General features: G+C 50.0%; 3 protein-coding genes across 3 annotated transcripts; 1 reads left to right on the top strand and 2 right to left on the bottom strand.

Moving 5' to 3' along the window:
• The first annotated feature begins 18 nt into the window (after positions 1 to 18).
• Positions 19 to 3,889, top strand: BO88DRAFT_359342 (DNA-directed DNA polymerase gamma MIP1). Its single transcript, XM_025703818.1, has 2 exons — positions 19 to 305; positions 359 to 3,889. Exons 1-2 carry the CDS (start codon positions 119 to 121, stop codon positions 3,586 to 3,588), a joined length of 3,417 nt encoding a protein of 1,138 aa, XP_025566900.1. The 5' UTR covers positions 19 to 118; the 3' UTR covers positions 3,589 to 3,889.
• Positions 3,826 to 5,655, bottom strand: BO88DRAFT_402161 (gluconeogenesis factor YvcK family protein). The gene is made up of 2 exons (XM_025706033.1): positions 5,352 to 5,655; positions 3,826 to 5,297 (listed from the first exon to the last, which is right to left on the bottom strand). Exons 1-2 carry the CDS (start codon positions 5,551 to 5,553, stop codon positions 3,973 to 3,975), a joined length of 1,527 nt encoding a protein of 508 aa, XP_025566899.1. The 5' UTR covers positions 5,554 to 5,655; the 3' UTR covers positions 3,826 to 3,972.
• A 194-nt stretch (positions 5,656 to 5,849) lies between these two features.
• atmA (DNA-binding protein kinase TEL1) lies at positions 5,850 to 15,153 on the bottom strand. The gene is made up of 9 exons (XM_025712341.1): positions 15,046 to 15,153; positions 14,948 to 14,990; positions 13,526 to 14,869; positions 13,128 to 13,468; positions 8,606 to 13,073; positions 8,163 to 8,553; positions 7,051 to 8,112; positions 6,038 to 6,998; positions 5,850 to 5,982 (listed from the first exon to the last, which is right to left on the bottom strand). Exons 1-9 carry the CDS (start codon positions 15,122 to 15,124, stop codon positions 5,963 to 5,965), a joined length of 8,709 nt encoding a protein of 2,902 aa, XP_025566898.1. The 5' UTR covers positions 15,125 to 15,153; the 3' UTR covers positions 5,850 to 5,962.
• Positions 15,154 to 15,300: the final 147 nt, after the last annotated feature.

The following is a 15,300-nucleotide window of genomic DNA, read 5'->3' as shown; positions in this document are numbered from 1 at the left end:
AAGAAAGTACGAGCGCTCCTGGAAAGCCGGCGTCCCTCTCGTCGCATTTACTATCACGCAGCATTGGCTGCGACGCCTACGTTACCATGTCATGGGGATAATCGTCTTTTTATAATTCATGAAGAAAATGCTCTGGAGTCATCCCTGCACTCCCTGTCGTAGGGATGTCCTACGCTTTTGTTCGCAGAGATTGCGCTCGCCACGCATCGTACGGCCACAATCTTCATCATTGCTAGCAAGGTATCTTGCGACTCAGTCTGTAGCGCATACTTCTGATGAAGCACCTAAACGGGAATCTCTTGCAGGTGGGTGTTTCAGCTGTTTTGAGTTGCGAAAGCCCTATATACTGATTTCGCAGTCCCCGCTTCCGCTAGATTCAACGAGATCGGAGTCCAACAATTAAGCGACCATGTCTACTCCCAAGTATTTCTCCAGAAAGCAGAACCGCCAGATCCAAGTTTGGTCGCTTTGTCAAAGGAACATTTGTCAAGGCACGATTTACTCGGAAAGTCACAAGATGCCGCGGAGCCCATCGCCTTTGACATGCCCGCCCTTCAAGGGCAATCGCTTGATGAGCATTTCTACAAACTGGGAATGGATGCATCGGAGCCCTATCTCGCCTATTCCAAACAGTACGCCGTGGTGAATTCTCCGGAGAAGCCGCGCAAATGGATAAAACGCAGTGGATGGACAAAGTACAGCAGCGACGGCTCGTGGGAAGCGGTTGACGCACCGAATGAGGCCATGTTGACGTTCGACACCGAAGTCATGTACAAGGAGCATTCTTTTGCTGTTATGGCTTGCGCTGTTAGTCCTACGGCTTGGTATGCTTGGATATCGCCCTGGTTATTAGGAGAGTCGGAAAACCCGGTCCAGCTCGTTCCCCTCGGAGACTCATCGAAGCCGCGAATTGTCGTGGGCCATAATATTGGTTATGATCGCGCTCGCGTTCTTGAGGAGTATGATATGGCCCAGTCTCGCAACTTCTTTCTCGATACCATGTCCCTTCACGTGGCTGTGAATGGTATGTGTTCACAGCAGAGACCTACCTGGATGCGGCACAAGAAGAACAGAGACCTGAGAAACAAGATCGCGAGTGAGAGTAACTCAGTTGAGCTGGCAGCCCTACTAGAAAGTAAGATGCTCAGTGATGAGGAAGAAGAACTCTGGGTAGGAAGGAGCTCGGTTAATTCGCTTCGTGATGTGGCCAAATTCCATTGTGATGTTACGATTGACAAGGCGCAACGTGACTATTTCGGTGAACTTGACAGAGACGGAATCTTGGGGAAGTTGGAGGAACTGCTTGATTATTGTGCAGCGGATGTTGCGATCACCCACCGGGTGTACAAGAAGGTTTTTCCTAACTTCCTTGAAGTCTGTCCGCACCCTGTCAGCTTTGGCGCCCTTCGACATCTCTCTTCGGTAATTTTGCCAGTGAATGAGACATGGAAGGAGTACATCGCCAATGCGGAAGCAACCTATCACCAGCGTCTTGAGGATGTTCAGCGAAAAATGATCGAACTTTGTGAGGAAGCTTTGAAAGCCAAGGACTCTCCGGACATCTATACGAATGATCCCTGGCTGCGGCAGTTGGACTGGTCCGGCCAGGAGGTGAAGATGGTGAAAGGAAAGAAGAAAGGCGACCCTCCGCGACCCGCTGCCAGGCAGAAGAAGCCGGGTATGCCGAAGTGGTATAAAGATCTGTTTGCCACCAACACATCAGACATCAACTTGTCTGTGCGTACTCGTATCGCGCCTATACTTCTCAAACTGTCCTGGGACGGTTACCCTTTGACATGGTCTGATAAGTATGGGTGGACTTTCAAAGTCCCGCGCGAGCTTGTCAAGAATTATGAGAACCAGCCTGTCGTTCTATGCGACATGTCCGAGGAGAAGAACCCCGAATTGCAGAATGACCGAAAACATGTTTACTTCAAACTTCCGCACAAGGATGGGCCTCAAGCACGGTGTACAAACCCTCTAGCGAAAGGGTACATGCAGTACTTTGAACGTGGAACGCTCTCATCCCAGTACGCCCTCGCCAAGGAGGCGCTAGAGATGAATGCATCCTGCTCTTACTGGATCAGTGCTCGTGACCGTATCATGGGCCAAATGGTTGTTTACGAGGACGAAGTGCGAGACCTGGCATCGAGTAGCAAGACAGACCACCGGCTCGGGTTCATCTTGCCACAGATCATTCCAATGGGAACCATCACCCGAAGGGCAGTGGAAAACACATGGCTGACAGCCAGTAATGCGAAAGGGAACCGTGTCGGATCTGAGCTCAAGGCCATGATCAAAGCTCCGCCTGGCTATTCTTTTGTCGGCGCAGATGTCGATTCTCAGGAACTATGGATTGCCAGTCTTGTTGGGGATGCCCAGTTCCAGATCCACGGCGGCAACGCCATCGGGTTTATGACACTGGAAGGATCGAAGGCAGCAGGGACGGATATGCACTCACGCACTGCCCAGATCCTAGGTATCTCACGTAACGATGCCAAAGTCTTTAACTATGGACGTATATATGGAGCTGGCGTCAAATTCGCCGCCACTTTGCTGCGTCAGTTCAATCCGTCCATGTCAGAAAGGCAGACCCAGGAGGTTGCAACAAAACTATATAAAGAGACGAAGGGTACCCGAACGACTCGCCGTATACTCTGCGAAGGTCCTTTCTGGAGGGGCGGGACCGAGTCGTTCGTCTTCAACAAACTGGAGGAGTTCGCTGAGCAAGAGAGGCCCAGAACACCTACGCTAGGAGCCGGAATCACTGAAGCACTGATGCGGCGCTTCATCAACAAGGGAAGCTTTATGACATCAAGGATTAACTGGGCCATTCAGTCATCTGGTGTTGATTACCTCCATCTTTTGATTGTCGCCATGGACTACCTCATTCGTCGCTTCAACATCGCCGCTCGTCTGGCAATCACTGTCCACGACGAAATTAGATATCTAGTCAAAGACGAAGACAAGTATCGAGCTGCGCTGGCATTGCAGGTTGCCAATGTGTGGACCCGTGCGATGTTCTCGCAGCAAGTCGGGATCAACGACCTTCCACAGTCCTGCGCGTACTTCTCAGCTGTGGATATCGACCACGTCCTGCGAAAAGAAGTTGATATGGACTGTGTAACCCCATCCCACCCGCACAAGATTCCCCACGGTGAGAGTCTTGACGTCGCGCAGCTTTTGGACAAGAACGAAAAGGCATTCCTCGATCCCACCATCACCCCCATCTCACCACCCAACCCCCAGCAGTACGAGTACACGCCACGACCGTCAGTCATGTCCGCACTCCAAACTTCTCACCCGGCTTTCATCCGCGCTCAGATCTCGAAGGACGACAACGAACTCCGAGACATCATCAAAGATCTCACTAAACAAAAGTCTACGCTGACGCCCCCAAATGCGCGTTCGCCTATTAACCGTGCAAAAGCTTCTGGCTCGGTGGCAGCAGAACCCCAAAAAGCCATTCTGATGGACATCGGACCAAGTCTCTATCCTGACTTCAAAAGCCTTCCCCAAGGGAGCCGGTCTCCCCAGGTCAGCTTCAACCGTCAGAACTGGAAACCGAGACCATCTGCCCGAGCTTAGTGGTCGTGCATGGGCGTATCCTTTCTCCCCACCCTTCACCATTTTACTGTATATATTAGCTGACTTCATCGTTCTCTGAGAACGGTATGGCCTTTCTTTTTCATCTCATCTTTTGGATCTTCTTCTACGAGTTGTATTATGTCGAAAACCGTTCGTGAAGCATTGGGCGGCGTCCAGCGGATTCACGGACCATCATCTATCATCTATGTCAGAGTAATCGAGGTGTTCCTATGGTGGTATTAATCATGATTTTAATAACAAGCACTGTAAATATACAAATAATCGCAATAATCGCAATAATCGCAATAATCGCAATAATCGCTTGTAGCTCCGTTCTGTCAAACCCAAAATAATATCTCCTCTACACTCTTCCATTCTTCCTCTTCAGTCTCTTCTTCCCGGATCCAGTGTATTCCTCCGACTCATCCCACTCCTATCCTTCCCCCTCAACATAGCATCCCCTTTCTTCCCCAACACCACCTCGAGCGCCTGCACCAACGCCGTCGAATCATACCGCATCCCAAGGCCCACGTCCTCCCCATTAGCGCCAACAATCTTCCTCCCGTACAGCCGCAACGTCTCGATCCCCATCTCTGCAAGTCGATCCTTATCGACGCGGGGAGTGCCTGGGCCATCCAGATGCAGAACATGCGTCACATACGCCGAATACGGGAGTCGCTCCTCCTCCTTTCTCCTGTCTCCATCTTCCACAGCACCAGCAGAAGGGTCCATATTCAACGGACCCCTACCCCGACTCTCCTCCCCAGCCCGGGTAATAGCCTCAACAAAGTCCGAAGCCGTAAACGGCTCATGAGGCGGTCCTGTCTCGCGATCCAGAGACCCATTCAAGATGAGGATCTTATGCCTCGCTGGGCCGGTAGCGATGGCTTGGCCGACACCACGGAGAATAATCGAGGGAATGATGGAGGTATACAAAGAGCCGATGCTATATATGATAGCTTGGGCGTCATGGAGAGATTCAATGACGCGGGGGTTAGCGGGCGGTTGGATTTCCTGGCCATAAGGGTTGATGTACCAGATGCGGGAGATGCGGGAGGGGAGGTCCTGGGTATCTGATTTGCTGAAGGAGATGTTTTTGTGGCGGAGGGTGGGGAGGAAGCCTGGGGGGTGGTCGTCGTCTTCGAAGTAGGGTGGTGTTGGTGTTGATGATGGGTGGTGGAGGGGAGAGTTTTCTGTGCCGTCGGCGAGAAGGGGGCGAGGAGAGCGAAGGGGGATGGCTTCGCAGGGATGGGAGATGCTGTTTTGGCCTACGATGATGGTTCCGTCGGCCAGAGAGGCGGAGATGTGGTGCGAGAAGTTGGAGTTGATGGCTGGGATGACCCGGACCAGGTCCCAGGGCACGCCGCCGATGCTGCCTAGGAGGTAGATGGCGCTTTCGAAGCTACCGCTGAAAAGACGGGCTCCGGTGAGGAAGAGATTGCCTACGCTGGCGGAGGTGAATTCGAAGGTGGAGGTTGGGGGACGGGCACGCTTCAGGATCTCCAGGTTTAGGAGGTTGAAGAAGGAACGGATGAGTTCCCGTTTAGCTGGGGTGATGGCGGCCCAGAGGGTGGAGGTGCCATCTACGATGGAGTGCCATTCTGCGTGAGCGAGACTGGCGTCGGCTGGCAGCCGGTGGTTGAAGAGAGCTTTGATGGCTGCTCGTTCAGAGTTGGGAGGCGATTCGGGGATCAGTCGGACGAGACGGCCTGGTTGGGTTGGTTAGAGATGTGGGATAGGATGGAGGTTGGTATGTGACTCACTGCGCACGTCTCCTATACCAGGGCCGCCAAAGATGCGGATTAACTCGGATGAGGAGCCCCCATTGTCGCTGATGGGGATGATGTAGCTAAGGGAGCAGTGTTTGCTCCCGCGCACGGCATTGAACACGTCAACGAGGTTATTCGCGGCACTGCCTCCGGAGAAGACCACCAGGCCCCGGTTGGGTGCAGAGGCGGATGACATGGGGGATGATGGTGCTAGAATACAATTTAAGAGATGTGAACTAGGGTTGCTAGTAACTACATGCTTGTGTAAAGAAGACACAAATACCTTGAGGCCCCTTAATCGCGAATGTAGCACGAGACACTCGAGGATTGCAGGGCAGGTGACAAATGCGGAAGTCCCTGAAGTTTGGCTTATCGCCACGGCCCCGCAGAATAACGGCCACTTTATTATACATGATTGGCTTGACCCTACTATATATATCCCGTATGTCTTACATTTTCTTGGACTAACATTATATTATTGAAAGAGAACGTGACGCTATCTCGTAGATGATCCACACATCAATAGTTACAGTAAGAACAAAATATGCCATTAGATTTACAGATCTGATTTTGTGTGGGAAAGATGCACCAGAAGAAAGACTGATTCACGCGTATGCAGCCCAGCCTAAGATGGTCAGATCCGTTCTCAATCTTGGGAGAGTAGACTAGATCAAACTTACCACAATAAAGAACAGCAAGGTTCTTCTCATCAGTGGCCTGCTGAATCAATTCGTTGACTGTTGCTGTTACACTCAACGTCTTGCTAAGCTTCTTCGCGACAACTGTCAATGCACGATCAGCCTCGCTGGGCTCATTTGTCGACTCTTGATCGTTGTTGGCTCCAGGGATCATCGGAGGACCCCCATCAGCTTCCTGTGCATCTTGCATTCGCTTCATTCGAAGAGGCGACACAGTCCAACTATACAGCGGGTCGTACCGCAGCACATCGAGAATGGTCATGATGCTATAGGACTCCTCGCGCAAGGCCTCCAGCGTAAACTCGCAACACCGTCGGAAGACCCCCTCGGTCTTGCTAATGCCCATGCCGTCGACCAGGTCGCGGGTTAATCGGAAAGGAACGACCTCCGGGACGGGCAGAACTCGCCCTTGCTCAAATGCTACACCCAGATCGATATGCACCACTTCACCTGTTCGCTCATCCAATAGAATATTGTGGCCGTGTCGGTCCCCGAGTCCCAGAACATGGCCCAGGATGGAGATGGCGGCGGTGCTCCGTGTGTAGGCCAGCCGTTTGCTGAACCAATCATCGGGGTTATTAAAGTTCTCCATGAAGAAGAACCTCATGACTGGATGGAAGTGCTCAGTGACCTGTCGATACGTTCGCACTCTCTGTTCAAATGATCGGGTCTGAACATCTGCGATATGCTTCCGGGCCACGTTTGGTTTCATGTCCTTCGGAAAGTATCGTTGATGTGCTGGCATCAAGAAATCGTGCAGCGGGATCGTGTGAGGAACAAACTCTATGATGCCTGCATTCGATGTGAGAGGCAGCACTTTGTACGTGCGAATGCCCAAATTCCGCTGGCGAGTGACCTGATGGTCTTTGAGGAGGCTGCTGACTTGCTCGAAGACTTGTTCCATGATAGCGTCCTGGCGCAAGTCATCGTTTCCTCCTTTGAACTTGAGGATAGTTAGTCTGATTATCAGCATCAATAGAGGTGAACAGGCTTACCAATTGCTTGTAGCGCGATCCATTGCTAGCAATGGCGGTGACAATTTTTGGCGCGCTAACACCCGAGGCAATGGTAAACTCGGGGTTATACTTCACCAGCTTCGGGACATCGCTGTAGTCACAGTCAACGCGTATATCGATCTTCATAGTAGGCGGCGGTAGGCGCTGTGTTGCGGCATCCTGCTCGAGCCGTTCTCCGGTTGAAAGCTTTTTCAAGGGAACTTTGGCGCCACTTCTGTACTTGTCGTTTGGTTTTTCGACGGCAAACCGCACATAGCTGATGTTTGCATTATGAACAGCCACCCAGGTTGGTCCCATGCGTTTATCGTTCTTCAAACAATCCACCAGCTTTCCAGCTGCTCTGTTCCGAGACAGGGCTGACTGGTCTTTGCCGCCCTTGGATTTGCTGCTAGCAAATATTTGGTACATGCCATGATACGGATGCTCGACACAGATGCGAAAGATCAAGGCGAAGAGCATTTTCTGGAACTCATCCGAAACGTCCAACAGACGGGAGGTAAGTTGGTTCATCAAGGGTGCGAACTTCCGGCTTGGGACTTGGCTGATATACTTGGAAACTGCCATGTTTCCAATGGTGCTGGCAGATTTGTCCAGCCATAATGCGCAGAATCGGAGCGCATCATTGTTAAAACTTTCACTCTCTTTCAGACAAAGGAGGTAATTCTCCAAGCATTGTTGAAGGAAGGCCTCGCGACTGCGCCGCAGACGCTGATATTCGCGATCATCAAGATCAAACCACTGCTTGGTTTTCGCCCGATGGTATTTGAGAGCCTCCTTTTCTTTTCCATGGGCCGATTTCATCATGTCATCGAGCGCGTGTATCTCCCTTTCTTTACGGTCGCGAAGTTGTTCAATCCGCCTGAAGTCTTCTAAGCCGTCTGGGTTCTGTAACTGCCGGTCGCAGAACATGGCAAAGCCATGGTAGACTCGACCAACATCTTCGCCGAGCGAGCGGGTTTTGAGCTCCTTGACAGCGGCAGACAGGTAATCTTGAACGATAGTATCCGGCTTTTCCAAACGCGCCTCAGCAACGTGGTGGCCCTGTTAGATGTTAATACTGATTTTGATGAGGATAACAACTCGTGACATACCAGGGTCACAAGAAGTTCTGCACGGCTTATCGGAATAGCTTGTTTATGCAAATCATTCCGTTCCCTAAGCTGCTGCAAAATTTGGATCGACGCTGCCATCTCTCCTTGATCCCATAGAACATTGGCCAGATCAAACTTCGCGGCACCTTCGATGTTGATACCTAGGGTGCTGCAATTGTGTGCAAGCTTCGAAAGGCATACAGCTGATTTCAAGGAGGCCTGTGAGATACCATGGTCTCGCGCCACTTTGAGTGATTGACGGATGACCTTCACTTCCAGTAATTGAGCGTCACGATCACTTATGTTGACGGCAGTCTTCAAGAAGTCTTTATTTTTGATTGATGAGAACAAAGCCTCATGACAAGTCAATATTTCGCCGACATCATTAACACTGCATTCGTCAGATTTGGATTCATAACACGGTCATCGTCCCGGAGACCTACCTTGTTGTCTTGAGCCAGGAGTCCCTGTCCACCATGGTTTGCCACTGGTTGTTTATGTCTTCAGTTGATGCAGAGCTCAGTACATCACAAACTTCAGTCATTACACCCAAATTCCGCATCGCTGTGCGCAAGGATGTTGCTGAACGACTAGTGCTTGTTAGTAGATCTAAGCTGGATAAAAGACACTCGTCAATAGAAGCAAAAACATCATTGAGCGTTCCAGATATGTTAAGACTTTGGAAAGCCCGAAATACGGATGCTGAAGGTGAAGGGCTCAATGGGGAAACAGGTATATCCCATCGTCGCAAATCTTTTGCGGTTTGCAGCATGCTTTCAAATGAGCCCGACGTATCGCGGGAGCTGCCAGAGATGCCGAAAACTGAATTGGCAATGCCTTGAAGGTTTGTAGAATTGAGGGCTTTCAAGACGCCATGGACATTGGCGCTTTCCCCCATTTGTATCTCGCTATCGTAGTGCGCGCTCTGGAACAACAGATTTTTGAACCCTGAGCTTTCGTGCTCGAGTCTATCCATAACAGCCTCCAACGATGAATCCTGCTGGATACCATAGAAAACGTCTGGATCGTCGATTTTGCGGAATATCTCATGCAGTATCTCCGGTGCCGCTTCAGATTTTGCAACGGATGAGCGACGTGAGGTAGAGGCTACGCGCGATGCAGATATTTCCAGGAAGAGCAATCCTGTTTTGGGTAATCGGCACTTATTGGCAGCCGACGATGCTTCTGTGTAGTCAACATCAAGCCACTCGTCTCTTTCCACTATGGTCGACTCCTCTGGTCTCGGTTGGTTCCTGAGATAGAGGATGCAGTTTATCACTAGCCGTGCATGAGGAATAGTCTGGTCCTTAACTTGCCGTAGCACTTGTCCGAAAATCTCCGAGATTGTCTTGCGAATGTTTACCTTCCCATCATCTTCCGCCAGCAGGACGTCATGAAGAATGTATGGTAGGATTTGAACTGCTAAGTCAGGTATAACGCACAGAATGGTGCGCAAAGGTCCAATGACTGGATCTTTTGAAGCCGAGTCCGACAAAAACAAAGCGATACTGCGAGCGAATCGTCCAACTGAAATATCTGGATCCCAAGTAAGGGCAGTTCGGCTTTCTGCCACTGAGGTTGGCATGGGCATTTCCGGGCATTGGTAAGGGCTCCATGTGAAAGCCTTCAAAAGCGTCGAGGGTACTATTCTTCCGCAGGGTTCAAACTCCGGGGAACTCCCAAGATTGCTGACAATGAGCTGAATTGTACGTTCAACAAGCCCGACTTCCATATGACTGCTATTTTGTAGCATACTGCAAAGCGCCATGAGTATGCTAGCCTTCGAGCGATGAAATGGGCTCGGCAGTGACTGAGATGATTGGACTGCGAAAAGTTTCGGATCTTGTTCTCTTAGGAGGATGTCACTGATTTTGCCTGTGGTAGCGAACGCTCTCCCAATGACTCTAGCTGCCCAAAGCTTGTACTCGGTACCTGGGTCAAACTTTTGCAGGGTTTGGCAAATAGCAACAGCATGTGACATGACAACCTGATCGTCACCAGAGACATTGAGATGGGTTTCAGGAGATTGCTTGCTCTCGGTGCATAACAATGATATGACGTGATCGGCAATTGGGCCACTTAACAGGCTTGTTTTTGAATTTTGGTCTTTGAGAACTTCTAGGAGCAAATCATGTTCCTCTTTACTGCCTTCGGAGCCCTCATTCGCAGGGTTGATGCCCTGAGAAGAAGCAACCAGACGTCTGAAGAGCTCATTCTTCTCAGGCTTGAGACCATCGGGTTCATATGTTTCCAGGTAGCTTCCAAACCAATCGAGAAAGAGTTTTATCTTCGCCACGGCAGTTTCGACTAGACCAGACTGAGCTGTTTCTGTCGGAGGAGCAACTAGAAATCGTCTCAGCGACAAGAGGGTAGTGACCGCGATCCCGGCCATGAGGCCCGGGTTTTCACATAGATAAGCCTTCCCGGCTTCTAACAGGTACCAGAAGATACCCAGTGTGTCTTCCGCGCAGAAGATGTCAACCAAGTATGGTCGAAGGGCGTGTATCACCATGTCAAACGGGTAGTCGCTCAGCATCACGGGCCCAGCAATGCTCACGAGTATCCTGATTTTTCGGATAACTGAGCAAGCATGTAGAGAGCCAAGGGCGGGATGAATTGATTCTAAGAGCGTTCGACACACATAAGTTGCCAAGGTGGGGGTCCATATGGTCCCAAGGTCATATCCACTCCGCTTGCAGAGGAACTCAAGCTCGTCCAGGAGATAACGCGCCCTGAAAGAAGGCTGCTGATTTGCAGGCAAAATGATATCAGAAGTACTCTTCTCGCTTATACGTTTTAGGACTGCATGCGGGTCCTCAAAGCCCTCGCGCTTCAGAAACGCCCTCTCGATCTGTTCGTATTGATCCAGTGTGCCAAAGAAAATTGCTATCATTTGCGGAAAGTGAGATTCAATCAGAGACACGAATTTGTCGGTCCCCAGTAGCTTCTTCATTCGGTTCTCCACACCTCGTGGTTGGCTTCCCTGTTCAGGAGGAGTACTGATATCCCATGCTATACTGTATGCCTCTGCCTTCCAAAAAGAGTCCACTACGAGGTGATCAAAAGGCACTTTGGTGCAAGCCGAAAGCTTTGCTCCCTCGGTTTCATTTGCGCGCATCATCACCTGCCCAATTATCTCATCCTGGACGTCTATAAGCATCTCTTTGAGACTCTTGTATCCAAAGATGCTGAAAGGCATGCGCATAACGGATTGTTCCTCAGTCCAAGTGTAAACTATTTGGGACGAAAACAGTCGAAAAAGTTGCTTTGCATCTTCAAGGCCCAGTGTTTGTGCAACGTCCCGCAGGCAGTTTTCCGCATAGCGAAGTGAGTTTGGGACCTTGGCAGCGGTCTCAAACATATGATAGATGCTTCTCCGGAGCAGAGTGTGCCATCTGGAAGCGAGACGAGCCAAAATAACCAAGCGCAAAGCGATACCTTCATCCCAGTCTGAATCTCGGGGAAGACTTTCCAACACGTCGTCTAGGATCAGATCATGTTCCGTGAGAGAAAACTGACCGAAAAGTGAAGGGATGAGCTCCCCAGCATAGAACTTGGCTACGGCGTCTCCTTCTCGAATAATGGTGAATAGACTCGTTCTAGGTGACGGGCTAGACGAACCGCTGGAATACGTGACGTTGTGAGAAAGTAAGTCACTCAGAAGCTGTGTAAACTCGATAAGTACTGATGTGGAGGCCAATTTCTTAGCTAGAAGCACCTCGGTAAACCAAGAGTAAATGTCGGTCGCTGAAGCATGAAAATCGTCATCTTCTGAGCCGGTCCACATTTCAACAAAGCTGCCCATCATGCGTAAACAAAGTACGTGAGAGCTTTCGCAGCGCTCCATTTCGTATGACTGCAAGCATTTCTCACCAAGGTCTTCGAGTATTCTTAGCAAAGAATGCCGTTCCACCCCATCGCATACACATGCGCGATATACATGCGGTAAGAAATTCTGCGCCGAGAGAATGTCAAACTCGTCGAAACCGGTCAGATATTCGATAAGATCATCATGGAAGGAATGGTCAGAAGAGATGGAAGAGGCATGTATCCTCTGAAAGATGGATAAGTAGATGGTGATGCTGCGCTGTAAGGTTGCAATATCTTGAAGTACGTGCGATGTTTCACGATTTCTACTGAAAATATGCACGAGCTCCGTCGATTGGTCGTAGGTAGTGAGGATAGGATCATCCAAATCCATAGCCTCTTCGTTGCTCAAGAGTAAAACTTCTTTCTGCTTTTCCCTGTAGCTTTCCAGTAAATTGGCGAGGGAGGGAACCAGACTGGAGAGAGCATTTATGAGAGCCGGACTGGAACGAGGAAGGAGTGCATTGGGCACAAGTAGGGGAGTCAGAGTCATCAAGCTTGCGTGAATAAAGGCGGGTTCTCGAGAAGCGAGGAAAGAACACAGCTTTTCCCAAAGACTTTGATTGTTTTGCTGTATGACAGACGCACGGTTTGCAGATTGCTGAGGGAGACATGCCATATATAATGCAATAGTGACACAAGATGATGTGACGATTTGCACTAGATCTACAGTAATATGGTGTGTTTTGTCTTCAGATAGTGCTTCCCAGGTCTGTAGAAGTCCCTCAACTTTTGTTTGCAGCAGATCAAGGGCGATATTGTCACTAGAGTCTTGTCGAGGAAACCTCTCCAGGGACAAAGTCTCCTGCGGCTCCCAGTATTCGGCCAAATCCAACGACCCTTGAAGGTCAAAGATATAGTTGAGGAGCCGTTTGTTCTTGAGATAAAAGTGCCAACCTCTAGCAATGAGTCCTACCGGGCCTATGTAACGGGCCTTGGGTAATGTGAAGGGCCTGTTGGCACATGCAAAGAGCATGTTCAGAAGGTCTAAAGGACGTGCGAACATTGCAACTTGGGCTATCTGTAACCGATCGGCTAGAGAACCTAATGACACAGGTCAGCTAAGATGATATGGACGCAGCTTTGGGAAGAATTTACCGGTTCCCCAAGTTTCCCTCAACCAGGAACAAATTTTGTTGGAGGCATCTGGTACTAAGCCCGGGTTTATTTGCGAGGTGATCCGAAGTAATGTCGCCCAAAATGCCAGTGATGAATCGGAGATGGTTGAGGGGCCATTTGTATTGATTGACGTGAGCATGGAGCTTGTTGCCTGCGCGACTATTTGGTAGTCTAGAAGACTACGCTGAAGTATAATGTTCAACAGGTGGCAAGCAGCTCTGGCTGTTGCTTGAGAAGGAGAGACATGGGACGCCATGTCCCATGCGCGCTGCCAGCAATGTCTCAGCGATTGAGAGCTTGCATCAGAGCTACAAGCAATACTATTTGGATGACTTGTGTCAGTCGCAGATTTACCTTGAAAGCTAATTGCTACCTACCTTGCAATCGCTACCATTGTCCAGGAAGCCGTTGTGGCATTATCATCCATTATATGGGGAAGCAATCGCTCGAGCAGAGAGAGTTTTGACTCGGCGGTGGCGTAGCTCCTAGGGAGAAAAGGTATTAGCTGGAGAGCATATAGCCTCCTCATTCCAGAAGACACCGTTGAATCACGAAATATATCTTCTATATGCGAGGCGAGACGCTGCCTTTTGGTTGCAGCCTCTCCGGATGTGGGATACAGTAACGACTGATCGCGTAACTCCTCTGCTAGTTCGAGTAACTTGGCTATAATCCATAGCGTCGTCCAATTGTGTTCAGATCTGGCACCTTCAAAACGCGGCCATGCTGAGTATTCTTGCTGTTGCTCAGAGCCACTGTGGTGGAACATTAATTCATCCAGCTGTAAAATCTCCTTTTCAGAACGTTTGGTATACTCCGTATACAGGGTTTCCAAGAGTTCCTCAATCACACGCGCAATTGACTCCGATGGATCTCTCCGGGTGGCATCAATTAAGATAACTGCACACAGCATAACAGTGACAAGCATCTCATCTTTCAGACCTAAAAACTTAGTTGCCCAAAAACGTCTAATTGCCGGTACGATGTCTAGAAGCGACGACCTCGCAAGTTCAGATTGATCGAATAAAATCTTCATGACAACTGTGTTTACGCTAGCGAACGCAGCTTGGTGTCCACTCCCAGCGATCATCGATGACCCCACGAACTTTGTGAGCCCATGAAGTACACGCTCGGCTGCTTCCTGAATTGGGGCGCTCGGACTCCCGACCAAAAGCTGGATACAGACAACAGCTTCCGTGGCCGCGCTGGTGTCACCTTTTGGCTTCTCGCTCGCAGTGGGCATGGGAGTTGATCTGGCCGGTGTGGAGGCCCTGCCTCCAGCAGAGAGATACCCATCCAAGAAGGAAGAATGCCTCTCTCGAATCGTAAGACCCTCCTGATCAGTGTGAGCACTAATACTTTTTAGACAAAAGTCCATGACTTTCTCCCATTCACTAAGAGCAAGATGCTCGAGGTGGGGAGGATGGCGCAGGAGCATGACCAAACATTTAGCGTAGTCCACACTAAGCAGTTCAAAGAGCGAGTCGCTTCCACGGCCTAGCAGAGTATCGGTAATGTGATCAACGATTGCACGAACGGACTTCGTGCGCAGATTGCGCAGGAAAACATCAACAGCGATTCGAAGGACAGATGCACAGGATGACAAGCGACTTGCAGAAGCTCCCTTGGAATTGGACCGATTGTATTGAGACTTCTCAACCGATACAAACCGGAATAATGACTCAAAGATCTTGTGACAGGCTTTGTCATTAAGTGAGTTTCTAGATGTATGCGAACATGTCAATGGCTGTCCGACTCCAGTGCATATACATACGGAGCAGCACGAACACTTTACATACAATTTTGAGTTTCTTCTATTCTTCAGGAGTATATGCTTTAGATCTAGTCTGAGTTAGAACCGCACAGTCAGGGAATCCGGTATATGTGCAGGACAAACCAGCAAGCCCGTCTGAGCGCTCTCTGAGCTTCTCCGAAGCCAGAAGCGCAATAGCCCCATCTAAGGTAATGTCGCCCATGATGAATGTGAGGGGATGCACAAGTCAAGTAGAGCAGAAGAGCTACGTAATTGGCAGTAATGCCATATCCGGTTTGTGGCCGTCTAGAGAATTTCAAGACATCTCAGGGACACCAGGGGTAAAGCGGGGAAAGGGCCTCAAGAATCATCAATGGCCCAAAAACCATTTATCGTTTG

Source organism: Aspergillus vadensis (genome assembly GCF_003184925.1).
Source record: "Aspergillus vadensis CBS 113365 unplaced genomic scaffold BO88scaffold_3, whole genome shotgun sequence".
In the NCBI taxonomy this organism is placed as follows: domain Eukaryota; kingdom Fungi; phylum Ascomycota; class Eurotiomycetes; order Eurotiales; family Aspergillaceae; genus Aspergillus; species Aspergillus vadensis.
This window is presented reverse-complemented; position numbering and strand designations above follow the sequence as displayed.

What these genes read in the sequence shown, in the direction of transcription:
- BO88DRAFT_359342 (XM_025703818.1), top strand. Translation starts at nt 119, where the DNA reads ATGAAGAAAATGCTCTGGAGTCATCCCTGCACTCCCTGTCGTAGGGAT. An exon ending in TAAACGGGAATCTCTTGCAG is followed by an intron (nt 306 to 358) that starts GTGGGTGTTTCA and finishes CTGATTTCGCAG; the next exon opens with TCCCCGCTTCCGCTAGATTC.
- BO88DRAFT_402161 (XM_025706033.1), bottom strand. Translation starts at nt 5,553, where the DNA reads ATGTCATCCGCCTCTGCACCCAACCGGGGCCTGGTGGTCTTCTCCGGA. An exon ending in TGGTATAGGAGACGTGCGCA is followed by an intron (nt 5,298 to 5,351) that starts GTGAGTCACATA and finishes CAACCCAACCAG; the next exon opens with GCCGTCTCGTCCGACTGATC.
- atmA (XM_025712341.1), bottom strand. Translation starts at nt 15,124, where the DNA reads ATGGGCGACATTACCTTAGATGGGGCTATTGCGCTTCTGGCTTCGGAG. An exon ending in TCCTGGCTCAAGACAACAAG is followed by an intron (nt 8,554 to 8,605) that starts GTAGGTCTCCGG and finishes TGACGAATGCAG; the next exon opens with TGTTAATGATGTCGGCGAAA. An exon ending in GATCGCGCTACAAGCAATTG is followed by an intron (nt 6,999 to 7,050) that starts GTAAGCCTGTTC and finishes ACTATCCTCAAG; the next exon opens with TTCAAAGGAGGAAACGATGA.